General features: G+C 45.7%; 2 protein-coding genes across 2 annotated transcripts in view; both read left to right on the forward strand.

Moving 5' to 3' along the window:
- The window catches only part of LOC139254662 (collagen alpha-3(VI) chain-like), a gene marked incomplete at its 3' end in the record, with an annotated part of 50,904 nt that extends 39,554 nt beyond the window's left edge, over positions 1 to 11,350 (forward strand). Inside the window, exons 7-8 of the mRNA XM_070873787.1 lie at positions 7,612 to 8,208; positions 10,902 to 11,350. Of these exons, the coding sequence (XP_070729888.1) occupies positions 7,612 to 8,208; positions 10,902 to 11,350 (1,046 nt within the window). The remainder of the gene's footprint in view (positions 1 to 7,611; positions 8,209 to 10,901) is intronic.
- Positions 11,351 to 22,906: 11,556 nt separating this feature from the next.
- Positions 22,907 to 25,208, forward strand: LOC139254677 (collagen alpha-3(VI) chain-like). Its single transcript, XM_070873788.1, has 2 exons — positions 22,907 to 23,402; positions 24,827 to 25,208. The coding sequence occupies exons 1-2, from the start codon at positions 22,907 to 22,909 to the stop codon at positions 24,838 to 24,840; spliced, it is 510 nt and encodes a 169-aa protein (XP_070729889.1). The 3' UTR covers positions 24,841 to 25,208.
- Positions 25,209 to 25,477: the final 269 nt, after the last annotated feature.

The raw sequence follows: 25,477 nt of genomic DNA on the forward strand, positions 1-25,477 counted from the left end.
CCCTCACAAAATGGACACACTGTGGCTTCTCCCAGGATATTGCACATTCACTTGCATGATTATGCTTTTGTGGTCCAAGGCCACCTGCATACTAATGCAATCGAAGGATTTTCTATTAATATAAGTCATGGGGTATGGCCAGCTACGAGGTTCTGCACCTTGGGAAAAACTTTCAGCAGGTAAAAGTGCTGTGTTCTCTCATTCTACTTTCAATAGGAAAAGCAAGAAGATTTTTCCCTTGGCAAACAATTTAACATTCACTTGTTTAATGCATGTGCAGAGGACTGACTGATCTGAGTAAGGTCTCTGATGGTTGCTTGAAAGGCACTGGAAATGTAGAAATTTAACACTGTGGTCATTTTCAAAGCCAAGGACAGAGCTGCCTTTGCGGTGGAAATAGTCTGGATCTTACTTGAAGAGATGACATAACTCAATGAGAGCATCCCTTGTGAAGCCGAGGTGACAAAGGCAGGTCTCTTCAGACTTACCCAGGTAGGTATGTCTAGACTTAAACACGTGGTTCCTAGGACAAGGATGCACATGGCTCCTGGGAGAAGGAGGCATAGGTGCCACGTATCTTGGTGCAATCACACTTGCCTTTCTTCCCTTCACAGAAACATCTGTTTCTCCTTCAAATCTAGAACACCCATTGGAATGTACAAAAGGATCCCTATGATGAACAATTTGTTTGCTGCAAGGAAAGTGGTGGTGTTTAGCAAAACTCTTGTGGAAAAAAGATGGTGGAAAAACAGTCCTGCAATGCAAAAAAAAAACAGAGCACCAAACATTAGCAGGAGATTTTGCACCAAGAATTTTGAAAATACAGAAATTCACAAACCAAACAAACACAGCTTCAGATGCAATAATAAACAATTAAACATTCCTTTTAGAGGGAAACTCTGAAAGGACAGAGCAGAAAATCCCAGAAAGTTCCTGCTTAATTGGTGAGCAGGTTAAAGAGAAGTCAGTGAATTAAGCACGGGACCAAATAACATAAGATTTATTGTGTATGGAGAAAGAATCAGACTGAACACTCTGAGCTCAAAGTAAAATGTGACCTTAAGTCTTTTATTGCAGGTCTCCAGAGTGCCTCTCCAACCTGTGAGGCCTCCTTAAATACCTGCGCTCCCAAGGGATTATGGGATCCCTCTGGTGGCTGTACAGAGTAAATACAAGTCCACATATATAACAACATTCCCCCCCCAAAGTCAATGATGTAACTATTTACAATGTAAGTCGATCTGGGTCCCTTCTTGCCCTGGTTGATCGTCTCGGTGTGAAAGCTGGTGTTGTTGAATCATGTGTTGGGCCTTCGCTGGGCTGCTGTGCAGCTGGCCTTGCTGGGCTGCCTGGTGTGTTGGGCCCTGCAGGGCTGCTATGGATGATGGGTTCTGCTTCGTGGTCAACCTTGGTGTCGGTTGCCACTGATTTATATGTTGGGGGATCAAAAAAGGTAGGGTCCATGGTGGGTTGCTCAGAGTAGTCCGTAAATCTGAGTTTGATTTGGTCCAAGTGGTTCTGGTGAATGAGTCCATTTGAAAGTTTGACCCAAAACACTCTGCTCCCCTCTTTGGCCACGCCAGTGCCGGGAAGCCACTTAGGACCTTGTCCATAATTTAATACAAATACAGGATCATTGACTTCAATCTCGCATGACACATTTCCGCTATCATGGTATGCACTTTGTTGAAGCCGCCTGCTCTCTACCTGTTCATGTAGATCAAGGTGAACTAACGAGAGTCTTGTCTTAAGTGCTCTTTTCATGAGCCGTTCAGCAGGTGGGATCCCAGTGAATGAGCGTGGTCTTGTGCGGTAGCTAAGCAGGACTCGGGATAGGCGAGTCTGTAGTGAGCCTTCAGTTACCCTCTTCAAGCCTTCCTTGATGGTTTGCACTGCTCTCTCTGCCTGACCATTGGATGCTGGTTTAAACGGGCACATGTGACATGTTTGATCCCGTTTCGGGTCATAAATTCTTTGAACTCAGCACTGGTAAAACATGGCCCGTTGTCGTTCACCAGGACATCGGGTAAGCCGTGTGTGGCAAACATGGCCCGCAGGCTTTCAGAGGTGGCAGCGGACGTGCTAGCTGATATTATCTCACATTCAATCCACTTGGAGTACGTGTCTACAACCACAAGGAACATTTTACCCAAGAACGGGCCTGCATAGTCGATGTGTACCCTAGACCATGGTTTGGAGGGCCAAGACCATAAACTTAGCGGCGCCTCCCTGGGTACATTGCTTAACTGCAAGCATGTATTACATCTGTGAGCGCAGGATTCCAAGTCCACATCGATACCGGGCCACCACACGTGGGATCTGGCTATCGTTTTCATCATTACGATGCCTGGGTGGGTACTGTGGAGGTCATTGATGAAGGTGTCTCTGCCTTTCTTGGGGACCACTACGCGATTGCTGCACAGAAGGCAGTCTGCCTGTATAGACATTTCATCTTTGCGCCGCTGGAATGGCTTTATCTCTTCCTGCATTTCCACTGGGACAAATGGACCAGCTCCCGTGAAGCACACAGCTTTTGACTAGAGATAATAAAGGGTCCTGGCTTGTCCAGGTTTTGATCTGCTGGGCAGTGACGGGTGATTGCTCACTCTCAAATGCTTCCATAACCATGGCTAGATCTGTGGGCTGTGCCATTTCCACCCCCGTGGTGGGCAATGGCAGCCTACTAAGAGCATCGGTGCAGTTTTCTGTGCCTGGCCTGTGGCGGATGGCATAGTTGTATGCGAACAACATGAGCGCCCATCTCTGGATGTGGGCCGATGCATTGGTATTTATCTCTTTACTTTCGGAAAACAGGGGTATAAGTGGCTTATGGTCAGTTTCCAATTCGAATTTTAGCCCAAACAGGTATTGATGCATTTTCTTTACCCCATAGACACATGCTAACGTTTCTTTTTCAATCATGCTGTAGGCTCTCTCAGCCTCAGACAGACTCCTGGATGCATAAGCAACCGGTTACAGTTTCCCGAAATCATTAGCTTGTTGCAATACCCACCCGACGCCATATGACGACGCATCACATGCTAGTACCAAACACTTACATTGATCATACAACACAAGAAATTTGTTAGAGCACAACAATTTACTCGCTTTTACAAAGGCATTTTCTTGGCTTTTGCCCCAAACCCATTCGCCCCCTTTTCGTAGTAAGACATGTAATGGTTCTAGCAGGGTGCTGAGACCCAGTAAAAAGTTACCAAAGTAGTTCAAGAGTCCTAGAAACGACCGCAGTTCCGTCACGTTCTGTGGCCTTGGTGCATTCTCGATTGCCTCTGTCTTCGTGTTGGTGGGCCTGATACCGTCCGCCGCAATCCCCCTTCCCAGGAACTCCACTTCAGCCGCCAGGAAAATGCACGAGCATTTTAACCTGAGCCCCATGTGTTGAGTCGACTAAGATCCTCCTCCAGGTTCTGCAGGTGCTCGACTGTGTTCCAACCTGTGACCAAAATGTCGTCCTGGAAGACCACGATGTGCGGGACTGACTTCAGTAAACTTTCCATGTTTCTCTGGAATATCGCCGCCGCTGATCGGATTCCAAACGGGCATCTGTTCTAAACAAAAAGACCTTTGTGCGTGTTGATGCAGGTGAGGGCCTTCGATGATTCCTCCAGTTCCTGCGTCATGTCGGCTGAAGTCAGATCCAGCTTCATGAACGTCTTTCCTTCCGCCAGCATTGCAAAGAGGTCGTCGGCTTTTGCTAGTGGGTATTGGTCCTGCAGTGAGAAATGATTGATAGTTACTTTGTAATCGCCACAGATTCTCACGATGCCGTCTCTCTTGAGGACTGGGACAATAGGACTGGCCCACTCGCTGAACTCGATTGGTGAAATGATGCCCTCTCGTTGCAGCCGGTCTAGCTCGATCTCTACCCTTTCTCTCATCATGTCTGGTACTGCTCTCGCCGTGTGATGGTTGGGATGCGCCCCCGTAATTAGGTGGATCTGCACTTTTGCTCCTTGGAATTTCCCGATGCCTGGTTCAAACAGCAAAGGAAATTTGTTGAAGACCTGGGCACACGAAGTGTCGTCAGCGGACGATAGCGTTCGGATGTCGTCCCAGTTCCAGCGTATCTTTCCCAGCCAGCTCCTGCCGAGCAGCATGGGACCATTGCCCAGTACCACCCAGAGTGGTAGCTTGTGCACTGCTCCATCGTAGGAGACCTTTACGGTAGCACTGCTGATTACAGGAATCAGTTCTTTAGTGTAAGTTCTTAGTCTCGTGCGAACTGGAGTTAAGACTGGCCTTGAAGCCTTGTTGCACCCCAACTTTCGAAAGTCTTTTTGCCAATGATGGACTGGCTCGCGCCCGTATCCAGCTCCATTGACACCGGGGGTCCATTTAGTTCAACATTCAGCATTATCGGGGGACAATTCGTGGTGATTGTGTGCACCCCATGTACCTCTGCCTCCTCTATCTGAGGCTCTGGTTCGTGATGATCCTCTGTGGATCTGTCCTCCTCTGCAACGTGGTGGTTTTCAGGTTTAACAGGCTTAGCAGCTCGCCTGCACATTCATTGGAGGTGTCCCATTGTTCCACAGCCCTTGCAAACATATCCTTTGGATCAGCATGAATGGAAACGATGATCACCCCCGCAGCGCCAACAAGGTGTTAATGGCCTAGCATTCATCACCCTTGATGGTGGACTCTGAGACATCTGCGGACATGTAGCTGCAGGTATGTGTGACCTGCCCTGTAGGTTATGATTCGAAAACAACATCACTTTGTTCACTTGTAGCAGCACTTGTGTGCTGAGAGATTTGCTTAGTATTGTCAATGGTGGCAATGAACGTCTGGGCTATCGCTATGGCCTTACTCAAGGTTGGGGTCTCTACAGTGAAAAGCTGGCGAAGTATGGTTTCGTGACCAATGCCAAATACGAAAAAGTCTTTGAGCATGTGTTCCAAAGGCCCTTCAAATTCACAATATCCTACAAGGCGTCTCAGCTCGGTGACATAACTCGCCTTCAGACCTTTTGTAGGTGTAGAACACTGGGTACCTTGCCATCAGAATGCTTTCCTTCGTGTTCAAATGCTCTCAGACCAGTGTGCACAAATCGTTGCATGATTTCTCCATGGGTTTCGCTGGAGTGAGCAGATTCTTCATGAGGCCATACATTGGTGCCCCACAGACGGTGAGGAAGATTGCTGTACATTTGGCAGCACTCTATTCCCCATCTAGCTCGTTGGCCACGAAGTATTGGTCGAGTCGCTCCACAAAAGTTTCCCAATCATCTCCCTCCCAAAATTTCTCCAGGATGCCCACTGTTCTCTGCATCTTTGGGTTCGCTATCTGTATCTCGTCGCCAGTTGTAGTGTATGGAGTAAGAGTGGGACTGAACACTGTGAGCTCAAAGTAAAGTGTGACCTTAGTCTTTTATTGCAAGTCTCCAGAGTACCTTTCCAACCTGTGAAGCCTTCTTAAATACCTGTGCTCCCAAGGGATTATGGGATCCCTTGGGACTCCGGGGAATGAGCCCTCTGGTGGCTGTACAGAATAAATACAAGTCCACATATATAACAAGATTGAATTAAGAGGTGTACTAAGACTCTTGCTGGTCCTTGCAAGGCCTTCAAAAACTAAAGATTGTTTTACAGTTCTTTGGGGCACACAGGCCTACTTAGCCGGATTTGGTGAGGTGCACGTTTTGAATCTGTGGGTGTACTCACAGAGTGCACCTTCACTGAATTGGCCATTGCTGAAGTATGGCCTTATGGTGCTGATAACAATATACTTTTTATATAGGATATTCGACACAGAAACAGGCCATTTGGCCCAACCAGTCCATGCCAGCTTTGCTCAGTTGGTCATTTTACATGTATGAGAATAGATAGCCAGTCCGCTCGCTGTATGATGGTAGGGGGGCATCATAACCCAGCCGAAACCTGTCATCATGCAGTTATAGTGCCACTGGATAGCAATCAGGAGTAGCAGAATTTTGCCCGATTTCTCTCCTCCCTAGCCCAGTGACACTGAGATGTCTCATTGCCCCCATCTTCTGGTGAACATTTTACCAACTGGGGAAGACTTGATGGGATTGCCTGCTTTTTTCAACCAGCAGAAATCATATGGAGGTATGGGGGTGGGGTGGGGGGAGGGAGGCATCCTGTTTTAAAAATATATAATTTTATAAATCCTGGTTTGAGGCAGTGACACTGCCTGGTTGCTAAATTTAGCACCGGTTGATGTTTACCGCCTCCAACCAGAATATTGACTTTTAGCACCCCAAGACAGGAGTGGCGTGCTGAGGGGTGCTACACCTGATTCCTGGGGCGATATTGCGGGAGCGCTGCTGAAGTTCTGGTGCTAGGAAACCGGAATCATAGTGCCTAAAGGGGAGGTCAGCTGGGCCACCCGAAAAGTTAAAGGAATGCCAAGGCAGCTAAACAACAGTGTCCAGCATCTAGGAAAGATGCATTAATGGAAAATAAAATGATTTTAACTGAACACCTGCTTCTCCTCAGATATATCGCCCTAGCAGCTTCACTGTGATGCCTGCTTTCCCTGTCGGATCTAGCACCAGGCGCTTTGGCAGGTGATAGCTGTCAAGTTAGTGACCGCGGCACTACAGGGGCATTGCACACTGATTGACGTCAGCAAGTGTGTGGTGCTAGAGTGCGCAGCTCTAACTCTTAGCGCCGCTGATAGACCTCCACTGAAGGTCGCGGGAGGTGCAGCCAGCGCAGCGCTCAATCGGTAAAAGCTTAGCGGCCTGTTAGCGTCCCTCTCGGGCGCTAACAGGTGGCGTTAAGCAATCAAAATTTTAGCCCATATATATCTATTACCATGAATTGAATATAATGCCAAATTTGTCTAGGGCAAAGTAATATTGGCTGCCACTCATAGTACTACACTGAACTTTTGGTGCAATATACTGGAAATCGTAAGATAACATTGTTGTCAAAGTTACATAGAAACATAGAAAATAGGTGCAGGAGTAGGCCATTCGGCCCTTCTAGCCTGCACCGCCATTCAATGAGTTCATGGCTGAACATGCAACTTCAGTACCCCATTCCTGCTATAGAAACATAGAATAACAACACTGTTTGATTATAGACTGTGAAGAACTGTAGGTCATAATTATTCTCATGTTCTGAGGGAAGTTAAAATATATCTATACTATGATCTTTGCTGCTCTAAAACTTCCTCTTTTGTTCCAGCAACTGTGCCACCCTACATGTTCTTTCTTTATCCTACATCCTCAGGATGTTAGAATTAAAATTTAGCATATATCTATTCTAACTGGTGCTTCCTCAAAACTTCCTTGTCTCCTTCTGTCTTCTCTTATTCCTACAGTCTACTGGATATGAAAATCCAAGTTTGGCATCATCTACTCACTATTATTTAATTTACTTTTTATTTTATCCAAGCTTTTTCAATGAAGTCCCACAGTGTGTGTCTTTGCCCATCACTGAAGCTTTTCACACACAAACTGAAGGAATATGCATTAATAAGGCATGAATCCAAAATTGGGAGAGGGAGGGCAACAGTAGAAAAAATGAACATTAGAAAAGTTACTTCAAGTTTTGTTAGTTTCAACAATGCATTTTAAAACATATACTTTATCTACAAAATTAATAACTGTTGTCTTGGTAGATATTATTGACACCCAGGAGCGAGACATTGTGTTCTTGATTGATGGCTCAACAAAGGCTGGTTCTTCATTTCATTTCGTACGTGAATTTCTCTCCGGCGTAATTCAACAGCTTAATGTCGGGTTGAATCGTATCGCAGTGGTACAGTACAGCAAGAATGCAAAAGTCGAATTTCTTTTGAACACCTACTCAAGTAAAGATGACACTTTGAATGCAGTGGAAAAGCTGAGACCTAAAGGTGGAAGTGTGCTGAATACTGGGGCTGCATTGAACTACGTCATCAGGAATGTCTTCACTACAGCTGCTGGAAGTAGGCGAGATGTTGGTGTGCCGCAGCTGTTGGTGCTTCTCATTTCTGGAAAGTCAAGAGATAATGTTAAGGAGGCAGCAGAGGCATTGAAAAGAGCCGCCATAGTGACATTTGTAATCGGGGCCATGGATGCAGATGGCAAAGAATTACAAGAGATTGCATATTCTTCCAATTTGCTGTTTGCTGTCCAAGATTTCCAGTCTCTTCCAGATATCCAGGATCAGCTGCTACAACCCCTGAAAACGCTGATTGTTGAAATTATTAAAATGCCATCCAGTGTCACTGAAGGTATTTATATTTGAATAATTTTCAGTTTGTATTTTTGTGACTTTCAATGTTAAATATATGATGACTCAGCCTGTAAGTGTATTGCCTCGTGTAGACTAAAATATACAGGGGAAGATATTGGCCTGGTTTGCGCCTCCCATTAGTGCCTCTGTGGGGGGGTGGTAATGGGGTACTAAGGGGGTACCGACCGGGCACGACAAATTCACTGCTGCCTGCAAACTTCCCTGGCGGTTTTGCGCTGGCGCTCTGTAGCGCCCCATAGATCATGACATCCTCTGGTGCACAGCGCCCCGTTACCGCTCAGGATGCAATATTCGCTCCGGCCCCCTGCAGCATCGCTGGATGTCAACAATGGCAACAGCAGGAGGTGTTGCTGGGGAGTGCTATTTAAAGGCAATGGTTGTCAGATAGGGTAAAATTGATTAATTTCTCCAGTCTGGTGTCTTTTGGGTTTTTTGGACTCTGTGATTTGTCAGCTCGGCACTCTCCTAGAGTGCTTGGGGCTGTTATGCACAGGTCCCATGGCCCTATAGAGATATGATGCAGATTGAATGAAACCAACATCGGCCCTTTTCTTTAAGGGAGGGTAGGAGCTTCCAAAAACTTCAGTGCTGCACGGATCATTGCTCAGCGCTCTGCTGCTACCGCCCCCTCGCTCCCTTTAGTGCTCTGAGGAAAGTGATAGTGCTTGATTTAGCACTCCACTTCCCTCGTGGAGCATTAAAGCGAAAATTCCCGTCAGCTACAAATCTTTTTCACCCGGTGATACTTTTGCGCTCTCGCAAAAGTTGCCGCCCCAAATGGGGCACTACACAATGTCTAGCCCACAGCTCAGGAAGGCTGCAGGTTGAGTTGCTCGCCCTCAGCTAAGGAAGGATAAAAATCATGAGTGTTCACACTCTAATTGTTGTCTGTAACCCCTTGCTGAAAAGTACACCTTGGCGCCATCTGATGAGAACAGAATTTCATGGTTAAATAGTCTGCCAACAACCACGGTCCAGGCTGACATATGAAGAATGGCCACTTGAATGATGTACTGGAGGCTCAGCACGAGTGCCAAATGTGTCAGTCTTCAGTCTCTCATTAAGTTCCTTGGACAGTGTGGTGTGTCCGAGCCAACACTGATGAGAAATGCGGCCGACTTCTCTTCTTCTTAGTCAGTCCCTCGGAGTCGAGGATGACTTGCTTCCACACTAAAAATAAGTTCTCAGATGACTGATGAGTCCAATGTGGGACCTACAGTCTCTATCACAGGTGGGGCAGCCGGTGGTTGAAGGGGTGGACGGGTGGGTGAGATGCTTGGGTTGTCGTGCGCTCCTTCCATTGTTTGCGCTTGGCTTCTGCTTGCTCTTGGCGAAGAGACCCGAGGTGTTCGGCTCCTTCCCAGATGCTTCTCCCCCAGTTTGAGCAGTCTTGGTCTAGGGATTCCCAGGTGCTGGTGGGGATGTTGCACTTTACCAAAGAGGCTTTGGGGACGTTCTTGAAACGCTTTCTCTGCCCACCTGGGGCTCTCTTGCTATGTAGGAGCTCCGCGTAGAGCGCTTGTTTTGGGAGTCTCCTATTGGGCATGCGGACAATGTGGCCCGTCCATCGGAGTTAATAGAGTGGTCAATGCTTTGATGCTGGGGATGTTAGCCTGAGCGAGAACACTGACGTTGGTGTGCCTGTCCTGCCAATGGATTTGCAGTAAGAGTGGGAACAAGCTCTCAGCACTGTCTCCCCAGAGAGTGAAGAAACTGCAGTACTCATCAAGATAAATCGTGGGAGAGAGCAGAAAATACTGCGAACAAAAGAGAATGAAATAACATGAGAGAGGAGAGAAATAATCAATGGAAGTACCAAGGAGCAAAAGAGTAAATATAATGGGGAGGGAAGTCCAAAGAAAGTTAAATGCTCAGAAAGAGGCAAAAATAAACAGAGAGAAAGAAAGTTAAATATCACAAGAGAGGAAAAGAAACAGAGGACATTTTTTTTGAAAAGAATCACAAAGAGAGTTAAATACCATGAGAGAGACAAAAAAGACAATGAGAAAGAGAACAATAAAGTAAATTAATAATGGAGAAATAAAGGAGGGAGAGTGAATAAGAGCAAAATAGAAATGAAGGCGGGGAGAGAGAGACAGAAGAAATGTTCTTGCAATCTTCCAGGTACTAGTATGTCTAGCTAGATGGCTGTGAAGACTTTAAGAATATGTTGGTGGGATAGGGCTTGAAAGTGTTTCAGAACCATTAAAATTAAAAACAATAGCTCCAATGAGCACATGTGCAAGGGTAATTATTTTAACAGTGCTGCGGCCTGGGGAAGAGGGAGAAAAGAGAGTCACAAATGTTATTGGGGAAGAAGGAATAGAGACCCTCTTGTGTGGGGGGTGGTGGCTGGGTGGAGAAGGGCGATGAAGAGAGATCCTTTTGAGAGGGAATGGAGAAAGACAGCAAGCTACCCCTGGATTGGCAGAGAGTTGTTTGTGAGACACACTATTCTGGGAAGGAGAAAGAGATTTAAAAAATGAAAGAAAGAAAAAAGCAGTTGCTTCAGCAATCTCTGGGCCTGTTGGGAGCTGCTAGAGCAATTACTACGGAGCTTTGCAGATCAATGTTATAAAACACTATGATTAGCATCACAGGAAATGCACTAGTCTTTATAATATTCACTGGCTAAGCTTGACGATAATTATTCTTTCTTGCTTTTTGCAGGCAACAAGAGAGATGTTGTGTTCCTAATTGATAGTTCTTCCAACGTGGGAACATTTTTTTATTTAATTCGTGATCTTATTATTAACTTAATCCCTAACTTTGATATTGCAAAGGACAAAGATCAGATTGCAGTTGTACAATACAGTGACGATGCAAGAATTGAATTTCCATTAAATGCTCACACAAGTAAAGAACAGGTCTTGGCTGCAGCCAGAAAGCTTCGGCTTAAAGGTGGAAAAAGGCTCAAGACTGGGGCAGCACTGGATTTTGTCAGGAGAAACGTCTTCAGCAGATCTGGAGGGGGCAGGCGACATTTGGGGATCTCACAAATTCTGATGCTCATTACTTCTGGAAAGTCACAGGACGATGTGAGGCAGCCATCAGAAGAACTGAAGCAGGCTGGTGTTGTGTCATTCGCTGTCGGCATCGGGGATGTGGACAGAAGTGAACTGCATCAAGTTGCATATTCACCAAAACTGAGTTTTCAGGTCGATGACTACTGGGGTCTTTCCGATCTGGACCTGCATCTGCTCAGCATTTCACAGAATGTAGAGAATGTCCCGATACCATCTATACCCAGCTCAGGTAACCAACCACTTGTGAAAATTAAGAACAGTTTTGCTCTATTGGGTAATAGAACAAGTGTTATGAACTGTTCATCCTCAGTTTGGGAGTTAAATGTTGTATCGGAGCAAGGTGTTGAACCGTCTTTAATTTTGCTAATTTTATTACACAAAAGGAGAGTCAGACTCAATCTATATTGCCTCCAGAGGTAGTACTGTCTTTGAAGGGAGCACTGCAATATTAACGAGGCAGTGCACATGGCTCTGGAGACACAGAACACTATCTCCTGAGGTAGTATCCATTCCTACCTCCAGGAGCCACTGGTGGAAAATATAACTGGGTGCAGCCATTTTGTTCTGGCTGTGAGTGAGCTGGCCCCTCAGTTTCTCTCTAGAAGCCAGCAATGCAGTTTTCATAGCACTGGCTAAATTGTGATTTACAACAATTGCACATGCACTGATATCCCAGTGTTGTGTTAATTTCTCCTCCCTACTATATAAATGGCATATTCAAAACATGGGCAGTGCTCCCATATTGCAGAAATGGGGCAATACTTTTCAGTAAAGTTTCTCTTTTTTTGGCATCAGTAAACAAGGATAGAGGAAAGGCTGCTGCAAAAACCATTGGTAACACTTGAAATAGAAAATTAATTAATAGAAGAAAAAAAATCAACACTTATATACATGATTAAATAATAAGAGTAACCCAGATTACTACATAATTACATAGAATTTACAGTAGAGGTCATTTGGCCCAACAGGTCTTTGACATAGGAACATAGGAACAGGAGTAGGCCATTCAGCCACTCGAGCCTGTCCCGCCATTCCATAAGATCACGGCCGATCTGTGACCTAACTCCATATACAGGTTGGACCTTTCTGGTCTGGCACCCTCGGGGCCTGACCGATGCCGGAACAGAGAATTTTCCGAACCACGGGAGGTCACGACGAGCCTAGGCTTAAGAGGAGTGTCAGGCGCCGAAATCTCGCCTTTCATGAGAAACTGGGGTTACTGGCCCCGAAAGGAAATGGAATGCAAAATAAAGTGCTCCACTTCCTTTCTGGGGCGGATGCGTAACGCTACCATGTAGGAGGGGCTCTTCCCTTAACTAAAGGGAAGGGCCCAGGCTGCAAACTCTGCATTATAAAAAGGGTCCTATCTGGGCCACCAGGGAGTGGGGGGTCTGTGCCAACAGCCCGGCACTCAAACAGAGTGCCAGGCTGACCGATCACGGCTCAGACCCCACGTTCAAAATGCCAACGGGCTGTAAGGGGGTGGTGTCAGTGGGGTCAGTTTGCCTTCCCTGACCCAGAGCGGTTGCGAGTCACTCCCACTCCCTGGTTCTCGAGCCTGGATTTATTAATCAGGGTGTGATAAAGTACAGCAGACAACTGCTTTGTACAAAGAAATGTATGGTTTTTATTCAAGAAGAATGAATACACCTTTTATTAAAACTGAGAAAATTTATCACTTTAAATGAGAGAAAACGTATCACTCTAATGGGGAATGCTTTACTCAAACACAAATGAAGACACAGCAGTACAACACCTCCCACCTCCCAATTCCCCTATCTAACTAAGTTAGTCTCTGGGACTTCAGGGACTATGCTCACCAATCCGTCCTTGACAGTCGGTAATGGGTCACGGTTTCGGAGTGCGTTGGATTTTGTTGATTCTGCTAGCCGTACCCCGAACGTAGGAGAGGACTTCTTGCTGCATGTTCCTCAGTTGGGTAGTGTCCGTTGATGCAGTTGGGTGTGTATTGGATTTATGGGGTAAGTACCCACTTTCTTCCTTCATCAGTAGGTTTTAAAGTTCTTTTAGGTAATGTTTTATCCGTTGGTAGCTCAGGGATAGCTTGCAGTGTGGAAACAGCTTGCGAATCTTCGGGTTTTCGTCAAGTTGACTTCGGTTTGGAAATCGTTGGTCGCAGTGGCTCAATATTACCAATTTGGTTGCCGGTAATATCTTGGTGGTTGCTTCGTGAGCCTCTTGATGCCGCGACGTGCTTGGTGTCCTGGTCATTTGCAATGCTATCTTGGTTAATGTTCTGAAGAACCAGGTTAACAAAGCTGGTGTGAAGTCTGCCAGGTCTTAAGCATACGAAGCTGGTGTAGAAGCCAAGTGCAGTCCTGGCTGTAAAAACAGGCCTTAATTATACTTTGAGAGACTTCCTTATCTGTCCCCAAATCAACCTGGTTCTTTGTTTAGGTTTTGCAGTCCAGCTAACTGAAACTTGATTAAGTTTTAATCTGGCATTGATAGCCTTTTCTGAGTTGATGAGCTCTTGTCCATTGTGATAGAGCTGTTTTTTGCTTCTGGAAGTCTGGCCTGAGCCAGATATTTCTATGCCTGTATATGTGACATTTGGTTCCTCTGGGTGGGTGGATAATGTTTCTTCCGTGGTCGATTGTTTAAATGCTAATATTTTCTAGGGGCAGGTTTCGGGGGTAAGCAGTTCTCAGACAATTTGATTAGCTCCAATGTCCAAACTGGCCTTTTAGAGATTGACCCCACCCCTTTTCTTGCAGATCCAACATTCACCTTTTAAAAATCCCAAACTTGGTTAAAACTCATAGATTTCTTCCATAAGCATTTTAGGATCCCAAACTTTCTGGTAGACAGTTCCAAATTAAATTTCCTTTCCAATGAGTCCAAACACTGGGGGGTTCTCCCATGAATTTTGCAACTCTACAGTCCCCCTGTGACACTCTACATACTTGAGTGTCATGCTAGGTGAGCAAAATTCCTGATTCCCGAGAGTCAACCTTCCCCTGTAATTTACCTAGCTAAACCCAAACTTACATATCCCTTAGAAATGTATTACTGTTTACAGGTAAATTCAGTCATAAGTTACATTACAGCAATAGAGAGGGTCCAACGCCCGCCCCTCCATTACTCCAGTTTCAAAAAAAATACGCAGTAAAACACACATAGTAAAAACCTTTTAACACTTGACCTCTGCATTTTCTTTACAGCAGGTGGAATCTAAACCAGACCTCACCTGGTGACTGCGAATTTTCTGCAGTGTCCTATCATGTTTTGTGTTTTCCTCCCTGATATAACCCTTAAGTTCAGCTAGGGCTCGTCCAGCACCCTCTGGTGCTGGGACCGACAACCTCTGCCTCTCACCCTGCAGGTAGTACGCCATAGATAAAGAATAGTCGCGAGCTGGCAGATAACTAAACTGTGGGAAGCTATTCTGATCCTGGCAGGGACCTCTATATTTCTGAAAATATCCCACTAGGGTGGAACTGTGATCTCTGAAATCTCGACCCTTATCTCAATTGTTTTTTATTCTAAAGTATAGAAAAGTTTCTGTGATACTTCTACAGCTTTCAGTAGGATGGTAAGATGTTCGGGTCGAGGGGGGATTTCATAGCCAAAATGTGTAACATAATCTTGCAGGTTTGTAATGTTTTCCTTCACATTGAGGTGAACAGTGGAAGGTTCAGGAATGGGGATAATCTGTTCCTGGGCCATTTGAATTTCTGCTTCGGGTTTAAAACAGGAACTGCTGTCACTCACCAGACACCAGAAGTGTCCATGCTGGTAGTGGGGTGCACTGGTGGTGACACAATATGTCCCACCTCCTATATATACTACCTGTGGAGGAACATGTCTTCTTGTGCCATCATCCCATGGTGCAATTGATAGGATCCGCGCCTGCAGAAGCAAACCCACATTCTGATCGAGCAAAACCATCATCCATGCTATTAACAATACCCATTCCATACTGAACACTGTGGCTACATTGTTCCAGGTCGCTCTTCTCTGCCTCCCGGACCCCACACTATTCCCAATATTCAGATCACAAAGCTGTTCTTTATCTATATGTCCATAGTCCAGTTCATAAAATTCCTGAAACATCACTTTTAACAGAGCTTCATAAAGCTTCTATGTCTTCTTCGGGTACCACATAGGCAGGTGGACATCATCAGGTTCAGCATCACGGATGCCATGCAGTAGTGCCCATTCTGAAACAAAACTTTGTCAGTAGGGATTAACACCAACCCATTCCCTGGACTCCTGGTGGTGGTGGGACACCTATCTACAGTCGTCTGTACCATCGGGGCTCTGGGCGGAGGCTTCCTTGTATATGAGATGAGCTCTGTGGCGTTGATGGAGTCCGGCGGATTTGGGATCACAGACAGTGGGCTTCAAACCCACACAGACAAGACAGACAAGACATGACATGGATCCCTTCCATCACCTTTCTCAACACAATCTCGTATCTTTGGCTCGATTTATTGCTATTAAGACAAAAAATGAAAAAAATCTTTTGCTCTGTTGGGGCCGCCCCCTCACAGATCCTTCTCCAGTTATTCACATTTTTTCACGTTAAATCAATTTAGCTAAGTCAAATGACCAGCCTTTGTGATCTAAATTACTGGAGTTCACACAGCACTGCCCCATACAGGTTCAAGTTCATCTACACCTTGAGGTTATTTCCCTATAAATCAATTACACCTCTCCGGTAATTGCCTGCTTGAAAGAAAAAGAAAAGAACATCCATTGTGGCTTTTCTGTCCGCCCAATGGGTTAATTCATCAAGCTGGTTTTCCCTTACTGTTACTGAGGGAAAACATCCACTCAAATATAACTTAAAATACAACTTCAAAATTTTACAAATGCTCGGAATAATTATTTCACTCTAGGTAAGGTGTTGCTTTCTGCTTGTGCAGAGTGTTACCTTTTTTTCGACAAATACACAGACTAATGCATGGTACCACGCATACCAATAGCTTACACATTACAATGGTTCTCTCCTTCATGCAAATTAGCAGCACACAGCCTTTTCCCCACTGGTCACATTCTTGAATTGGTCAGAACATTTTTATTTTAAAATACCAAGTATATGTAATTGCCTCATGTCCGGAACTAGAGGTTTCTCCACACAATTTAAATCAAATAAAATTCCACCATGGCCATAATGAAAGTTTGGTTTTCCCAGGTTAATTAACCTCAATTCCAAATTAATTCAAACCAATTTCAAACTAACCAGTGCCAGTTGAAAAAATAACTATACAGACACACACACACACTTAAAGACAAGTTACAAACCATCCACATGCTTTTGATTCACACTGAAACATCAGAGATTTTTAGTCCAGCATTTCTCCACCCGTGCCCATAACCTGCTGTAATGCGGCCACTAAAATCTGTCCTGGGTCGTCGGTTGCCTTCCTGTGGCTCTGGTTTGCCTCAGCACCCTCGTAAACTGGCTTCCCTCCTTTCGGGAGCCTACAATTCCGGCTCCAGTGTCCCAAATTCCCACAGTTATAACACTCTTGGGATTAACCCGCATTACCTCCCTCTTGTCTCCCTGTGCCCATAGTGTTCCGAGCGTGTAGGGTGTATAAATCTGCTTTGTCTACGTTACCAAAATCTAACTCGTAAAATTTCTTGAACATTTCTCTGAGTAAGGCCAAGTATAGCTGCTCTGTTTTCTTCGGGCACCATACAAGTAAGTGTACTTCAGTAAGTTTTAAGGTGACTGAAGCTACTGCATAATGTACCCCCCCGGTATTCCTCGATGTCACCTCTGTGACCCATACTCGCCCCGTTAGGGCGAGCAGGAGCAAAGCCCCCCTTCACCATTCGGTTCCTTCCCTGTAGGGACACAAAATAGATAGCTATGCCCTTGAGACCAACAGTTCTCTGGCTTGGCAAAGGTGATCCAGTTCTACAATCCAACTTGAACTTTAAAATGTTAAAATTTCTAAAATCTTAACTTAACTCCCCAAAATATTTAAAACACCCTTAAAATCGTCCAGTAACGCTATGTACATTTGCCACCCATCTCCAGGTGGCCAGGCTAAATACTGTTCTGCTCCTTTCTTTTGCGGCCTCTGGGCAGCTTGTATGGCTGGATGTAAGGTGGTCTGTACCGCAGGACCCGGAGAACTGGGGGTTTTCCTGAGTCCCAGATGATCGGGGCAATGGCCCTTCCGGTACTACAGCACACTACCTCCTTCTGTGTAGCTGCTGGGTCCATGTCGTTCCGTGTGTGTTCTGCGCAGCCTGAGGCTGCAGGCTGGGGACTCTCAGTTGGTGGCTGGTCCACCACTACCGCTCCCGTGAGTCCCTCACCGCCGAAGGATGCTGGCTGGGGGTCCCTGTCCGTAGAACGGTTCACTGTTCCCAATGGTAGCGTGATGGAGAGCGATCCAGTCTGTTCGTTCCCTGTGAAACCCATTAGACTGTATGGGACCCCGTTAGATAGAGCGGAGGCGGCTGGGTTATCTGCATATACAATGGTGCTTGAGGCTCCAGTATCTAGCTGATAGGTCCCTGTCACCTTCTCCATCTCCATCTTAATGCACGGTCCCTTATGTGCATCGTATTCTAGGGGACACAAGTAAACAGGCGGTGCTGGTTTTAGTCATGGGTTGGAATTTGGCGGGGCGGATGGGGTTTCCCTCTCGATGGCCGTAGCTACCTTCCCTGGGCCGTCCAATATGAACTGGAGCGGGGCCAAGAACTCCTCGAAGGAAGAGGGAGAGTTCTGCGCTCTGGGTCTGGGTCTGGCCTTTTGGGATGGGGGTTCCTTAGCTACGTTATCCTTCCAAGGGTTCCTACAATCCTTTCTCCACTGTCCACTTTTCCCACACCCAAAGCAGTTCCGCTTGGTGTCGGAAGAGATACCCCCTTCCTGGTGCCATTCCCTCTTTGCTTGGTGGGGCCTTAACTCATGTACCGTCCCCTTGGGTGGGTTCTCCCCCATCCATCAGGTTAGTTGCCTAATCACTGACTCCTCGGTGGCGTTGGGATCCCTAGGATCGAACCACAGCTCGGTTTTGGCCTTCACCCATGGCAAATTGTTTGCCACCAGGCTCCAGAACCAGTGGGCCCTCTCATCTTGGGTCAAGTGATCCCGGTTGAGGGTCCCACTGCAGGCGCTCTCGTAGATGGGCCACAGCCTGTGAAAGCTTGTGGGGTTTCCCCTGCCTGTTGCATTGTCTTCTCCACTCGGGAGAAGGGATTCCCATCATTGAGGCCCATAGCCTCCAGGATTTCTTCCTGGATGGTCGCAGATGTACTTTGCCCCCTCTTGGTATTTGTGGAGAGAGACTGGTACAATCTTCTGTCTAGGGAAATTAGGAGCATTTTTGCCATTTCAGAGTCGTCGCATGCTTTGATGCCTGCCGCTTGGTCTACTTCCATAAAGTGAACCGAAGGGTCCCCTTTATGGGTGAGCTTGTCCAGGTGGGCTACCATGGTTCTAAGCTGCTGGGTGCTGTGGGGGACCATGAAGTTACTTTCGAGGGGCCTTGCTGCCCCACCAAGAGTGGGCGCACTGTACTTCTGCTGCCGTAGCGGGCACATCGGCCCCAGTCCCGGCCCTTGTCGTACTGGTGTCGCTCCCACCTCCCTGCTGCCAAGCCGAGTCACAACCTGACGCCACAGGTGGTGGTGCACCGTCCCGGTCTGCCCCACAAACGGTTCACCCCTCTTGCTGTCAGACCGGGCTAAGCCCCGGGGCCACTGGTACTGGTCGAACGGTCCCTCCTGCTCTTCCAGGTCTGCCTGAGCCGTACTCGGGTTTATTAGGTAGAACATGCCTTTGGCCCGGGAAAGAGCAAGGTTCAGACTCTCAATTTGCTTTTGGCAGGGACCGTCCGTGGTCTTCAGTCTTGAACCCTCTGCTGCTTGCTACCTTATAAGCAGCCTGTACATCCCTTAACTTCTCCTCCTGCTCTTTAATTATCCTGGTGAGGCGGGTGTTTTCCTCCTGCAACACCAGTTCTTGACCCTTCGCTTCGGTGACCTGGCACTGAAGGTAATCCTGGTGGTTTCTATGTGTTTCCACTAACCGTACTTTCCCTTGCTTTTGCTTGCCTAACTCCTCAAATAATCTCTCCCCCATAATAGCTCTGGCACTCGAGTGTTTGTCGGACTCCCTGAGGTCTGCCTCCAATGACTCGACTTTCTTGTCCACTTGCTGGACCTGTCGGTGTAGATAGACTAACCATATTGCTTTCTCCATAGAGCGCTTATGGTCCTTACTCTCAGTCCATTTGGCTGCAGCGTCCACAGCGCGCAATAGGTTCAATACCCATTTCTTTGTTATATTGACTTTCTTGAATATGTAAGAGGAAATCCTCTCTTCCATTTTGCTTCTTTCCTCAAAAATGGTGTCTACTGCATCACACCCTTTTGACCAAGCTCCTACTTGACTCGCCATTCTGTAGGGAGTGGTGTGTGGGGTCAGTTTGCCTTCCCTAAGCAGAGCGGTTGCGAGTCGCTCCCACTCCTTGGTTCTCGAGCCTGGATTTATTAATCAGGGTGTGATAAAGTACAGCAGACAACTGTTTTGTACAAAGAAATGTATGGTTGTTATTCAAGAAGAATGAATGCACCTTTTATTAAAACTGAGAAAACTTATCATTTTAAATGAGAGAAAACGTATCACTCTAATGGGGAATCCTTTACTCAAACACAAGAGAATACACAGCAGTACAACACCTCCCACCTCCCAATTCCCCTATCTAACTAGGTTAGTCTCTGGGGCTTCAGGGACTATGCTCACCAATCCGTCCTTGACAGTCAGTAATGGGTCACGGTTTCAGGGTGCGTTGGATTTTGTCGATTCTGCTAGCCGTATCCCGAACGTAGGAGAGGACTTCTTGCTGTGTGTTCCTCAGTTGGGTGGTGCCCGCTGATGCAGTTGGGCGCGTATTGGATTTATGGGGCAAGTACCCACTTTCTTCCTTCAGCAGTAAGTTTTAAAGTTCTTTTAGGTAATGTTTTATCCGTTGGTAGCTCAGGGATAGCTTGTAGAGTGGAAACAACTTGCGAATCTTCGGGTTTTTGTCGAGTTGACTTTGGTTTGGAAATCGTTGGTCGCAGTGGCTCAATATTACCAATTTGGTTGCTGGTAATATCTTGATGGTTGCTTCGTGAGCCTCTTGCTGCCGCGACGTGCTTGGTGTCATGGTCGTTTGTGATGCTGTCTTGGTTGATGTTCTGAAGAACCAGGTTAACGAAGCTGGTGTGCTGGTCTTGAAGTCTGCCAGGTCTGAAGCATACGGAATTGGTGTAGAAGCCAAGTGCAGTCCTGGCTGTAAAAACAGGCCTTAATTATACTTTGAGAGACTTCCTTATCTGTCCTCAAATCAACCTGGTTCTTTGTTTAGGTTTTGCAGCCCAGCTAACTGAAACTTGATTAAGTTTTAATCTGCATTGATGGACTTTTCTGAGTTGATGAGCTCTTGTCCATTGTGATAGCGCTGTTTTTTGCTTCTGGAAGTCTGGCCTGAGCCAGATATTTCTATGCCTGTTGAAAAGGTGTTGGAATATGTATGTGACATTTTGTTTCTCTGGGGGGGGTGGATAATGTTTCTTCCGTGGTCGATTGTTTAAATGCTAATGTTTTCTAGGGGCAGGTTTTGGGGTTAAACAGTTCCCACACAATTTGATTAGCTCCACTATCCAAACTGGCCTTTTAGAGATTGACCCCACCCCTTTTCTTGCAGATCCAACATTCCCCTTTTAAAAATCCCAAACTTGGTTAAAACTCATAGATTTCTTCCATAAGCATTTTAGGATCCCAAACTTTCTGGTAGACAGTTCCAAATTAAATTTCCTTTCCAATGAGTCCAAACACTGGGGGGGTTCTCCCATGAATTTTGCAACTTTACAGGGCTGCACCAAAAATAAAATCGGCGCTTTCTTTTAAAAGCACCACACCTCTCCTTTATTGCCCCACAAGTGGCCGACTGCCCGGTAGGCATCCCCTGAAGCTTTCGCTGACATCGCCCGGCGCAGCTTCAGTGGGTGCTGCGCATGATGATGACATAATCATCCCCGACGCAGCGGAGCGGGGTGTTACGGGTTACATCTGCCGCGAAGCTCCCACCGAATTTAGTGGGAGTTGTTGGGGTGCCACGCCCAGTCACAAATTCGTTTGTACCCCATAGGCAGCCCCCAGGAGCAGTAATGGAAGGTGCAAACCACCTGAATTTCTAGGTCTTATTTTCCAAGGAGTATTTTCCTCCGACCAAAATGCGCTACTTCACACTTAACTATATTAAAATTAATTTGCCACTTACACGCCCATTCTGTCAGTTTATTAACATCTTCTTGTATTTTCTTGCATTCTTCCTTAGTATTGACTATACCCCCTCAATCTGGTGTCATCTGCAAATTTTTATATTGTACTTCCAATTCCCACATGGAAAACATTTATGTAAATGGTGAACAACAGTGGTTCCAGCACCGATCCCTGTTGAACACTATTTGTCACCTTCTGCCAGTGTGAGTAACTACCCTTAATCCCTACACTCTGCTTTTTGTTTTGTATTCATTCGCAACATCATCTGAAAACAGGTCAGGTTCCTTATGTACACTGATGACACCCAGCTCTATTCATCACCACTTCTTGTGACTCCTCCACTGTATCTAAATTGTCTAACATCCAGTATTGGATGAGCAGAAATTTCCAAGATAAATATTGGGAAGACCTTCGGTCCCCACCACTCCGTTCCCTAGCCACTAACACCATCCCTCTCCCTGGCAACTGTCTGAGGCTGAACCAGACTCTTCACAACCTTGGTGTCGTACTTGAGCCTGAGATGAGCTTCCAGCCACATATGCACGCCATCACTGAGACTGCCTATTTGCACCTCTGTAGCATCGCCCGAATCCGCCCCTGCCCCAGCTCATCTGCTGCTGAAACCCTCGTCCATGCCTTTGTTACCTCTAGACTTGACTATTCCAATGCAGTCTTGGCCGGCCTGCTATCTTCCACCCTCCATTAACTTGCGGTCATCCAAAACGCTGCTGCCGCTCACCCATCACCACAGTGCTCGCTGACCCTACCTATATTGGCTCTCGGTTAAGCAAGGCATCGATTTTAAACTGATTATTCTTGTTTTCAAATCCCTCAATGGCCCCGTCCCTCCCCATCAGTAACCTCCTCCAGAGCTACAACCACCCGACATATCTGTGCTCCTCCAATTCTGGCCTCTTGCGCATCCCCAATTTGAATTGCTCCACCATTGGCAGCCATGCCTTCAACTGCTGAGGCCCTAGCTCTGGGTATCCCTCCTTAAAACCCTACGCTTTTTTTGCTCCTTAAAACCTTTGACCAAGCATCTGCCCTAATATCCACTTAGCTCAGTGTCAAATATTGTTTCATAACGCTCTTGTGAAGTGCTTTGGGATATTTCACTATGTTAAAGGCACTATATAAATGCAAGATGTTGTTGTTCAATCAGTGCGTGTAGGACTAGAGTAGAGAAAAGAGGCAAAATAACTAGCTTCTCCAGCAATTGCTATAAGTGGTCCAATTTGTTTTGCAATCAGTCCACGAAAAGCTTTAAAGGGTGACTACTTTCATTTGTTACAGGTGTTGATCGAAGAGATGTTGTCTTCCTCATCGATGGTTCTGCTAAAATTGGAAAAGGATTTCCAGTAATTCGTCAGTTTATGGCTAAAATGGTTGAAAATTTTGATGTTGGAAAGGAGAAAGTTCAATTTGGTGTGGTACAGTTCAGTGAGAATCCAAGAATTGAATTTTTTCTAAATACTCACTCAACCAAGAAGGCAGTCCTGTCTGCAATCAAGAAACTCAAACTGAAGCGTGGCAAAAAAATCCACATTGGCCAGGCACTGGACCATGTCATCAGGAATGTGTTTGTCAGCTCGGCAGGCAGCAGGATGGAGGATGCCGTGCCCCAGATTTTGCTGCTTCTCACTTCCGGGAAGTCAAACGATGATATTTCACAGCAGGCGGATAAATTGAGAAAACTTGGAATCGTGCTGTTTGGGATTGGCCTGAGGGCTGCTGATCGAACAGTCCTGGAGCCGATGACATATTCCGCCAGCTTGGCTTTTCCCGTGAAGAGCTTCCAGGGATTGCTCGACATTCAGAATCGACTCCAGCAGATAATGAAAACGGTGTCAGTTGAAGTTTTGGAGACAACTGCTGAAGGTATTTGTCCAACATTTTTTTCTATTTTAAAACCTGGGTGGAATTATTTAATTGTCCAAAAGGCAAAATAATGGAAAAAATGTTTGCATTGGCCTGCGTGATGCCCAAGTTGTTTTGCATACAGTCCAGCAATAGGACCAAGGTGGCCCAACTTCTAGCTACGATCTCAACTGGACTGCTACAATTAGCTTTGGGATCTGTGGGCTCGGCAACTGGAAAAAAATTACCAATAATTTCCCAGATCGCTATCCAGTGACTAAACTCGAAATTAAAAGAGAGTTTTTAACCCTCCTCTCGTTTATATACCCTGAATTTGCTCTGGTAATATATCATTTTTTTCCCTGCATCTTCTTGACTTTGTAAGTCTTTGGTCATATTGTACAGTTTATTATATTAATTTATATATGCCCTGATCTCAAACCTGTATATTTATTTATTTATATGGTTTGTGTGCTCAATTAAATATTAAACTTATTTAAAAAGAACCAACAAAGAAGATGAAGCAATGAATCATATAGATTCCTAAAAACAAACTTAAAAGTAAAAGGTTATGAAAATGAATGTGGTTAAAAGGAGGCATTTCTTGTCACTGCACTTCGTTGTTTGTAACCTCAGCCACATTGCAATCCAATGAATATGACACCCAGATGGAAACAGTGAAAATAAAAGTTTGACAAAGAACTGGAATGCAATTAATGCCAATCATCATCATCATAGGCGGTCCCTCGAATGAGGATGATTTGCTTCTACGAGTTCACAGATGTTTCAATGAAGGACCCGATGTTCCAGTCCTGAACTCCAATTGAGGGGGTGGAAAATGCCTGTGTGTGAATTTTTTTAACATGTGGTGGCCGTTGCACACCAGCCACCACACGGGCTTGACAGAGCTAGGTCTTGGTCCAGTAGCAAGGTTTAACCAAGACGACTGGAGACCTACTCTGCTGCACAGACCTAGCGTGCACACATATCGCAGTGTAGGCTGGCCCGTGTTGCCCCGGGCCCTCGGCTTTTCTGGGTCCCGTACCCTCATCTGTCGCACCTCCACCACGATCTCTCGCTGCTCCTCCGCCATAAATATTCACTGCATCTCGCCACATGATGTTTTGAGTGTGTACCCTTCATCAGATCTTTGAGTTTTGAGCAAAGGTCTTGCACTCAAAACATCAGAATCTGTTTTTTTTTTGTTACAGATGCGGATGAGCTGCTGTGTTTTCCCAGCACTTTCTGTTTTCCTGTCAGATTTCCAGCATTTGTAGTTTTTTTTAATGTGCACTCAACCCCCGCCTCCCACCACTTCACATATTGGGAAATGTGCTGTGAGCTGAGCCCTGGCTGGGCAGTAACATTTCTACCATTTCAAACATATGTCCCAGCACTGATAATTAGTACCTCTTAAGTGACCCAATTCTTTTTCTTTCTTCCAGAGACTATTAAATAACTTTCCAGATGGCTGAGCCTGCGATTTATTGCTTTATAATTTGCAACCTCCAAGCTCCTCTCCGTATCTCCAGACCTGCAAAGCGATCAGTGAGTAAGGAATTGGTTCTTAAGCAGGAAGTCTTCCAACTTAAGCAGGAAGTCAACCAACAGGATTATCTTTTTTTTAGCTGCCACTTTAATAAAAATTTCCTGTCTCTCCTAGTGATCGTCGCAGTTATCAGTGTAAAATGCTGTCTATACTCCCATTTACAGTTAATAGAAATATTGGTGTGCATGACTTGTGTTGCATGAGATCAATTGGCTTCAATATGAATACAATGTAAGGAACTCATATACTGTGTTACAGTTAATCCCATTCGATTTGATTAGGTGCACTGCTATAGAAGTTCATGTATACCAGTTAATGAGTATTACTCTTAATTGTAACTTATATTTCACCTTTTGTATTTAAGCAGTGAATGTCACCAAAAGAACATCTTAAAAATATATAAAGAATAAAAAAAATGTGTTTTACTTCTTTCCCTGCTGCATTTTTCAACTGAAATATTTTTGTTTGAACCATGAGTGTTGGCATTGTTTAGAAGGAATTGGCTTACTGGAAGTCTGAGGCTAAGTGTCAAGAAGCAGAGTTGACA

This window comes from Pristiophorus japonicus, chromosome 3 (genome assembly GCF_044704955.1).
Source record: "Pristiophorus japonicus isolate sPriJap1 chromosome 3, sPriJap1.hap1, whole genome shotgun sequence".
NCBI lineage: Eukaryota > Metazoa > Chordata > Chondrichthyes > Pristiophoridae > Pristiophorus > Pristiophorus japonicus.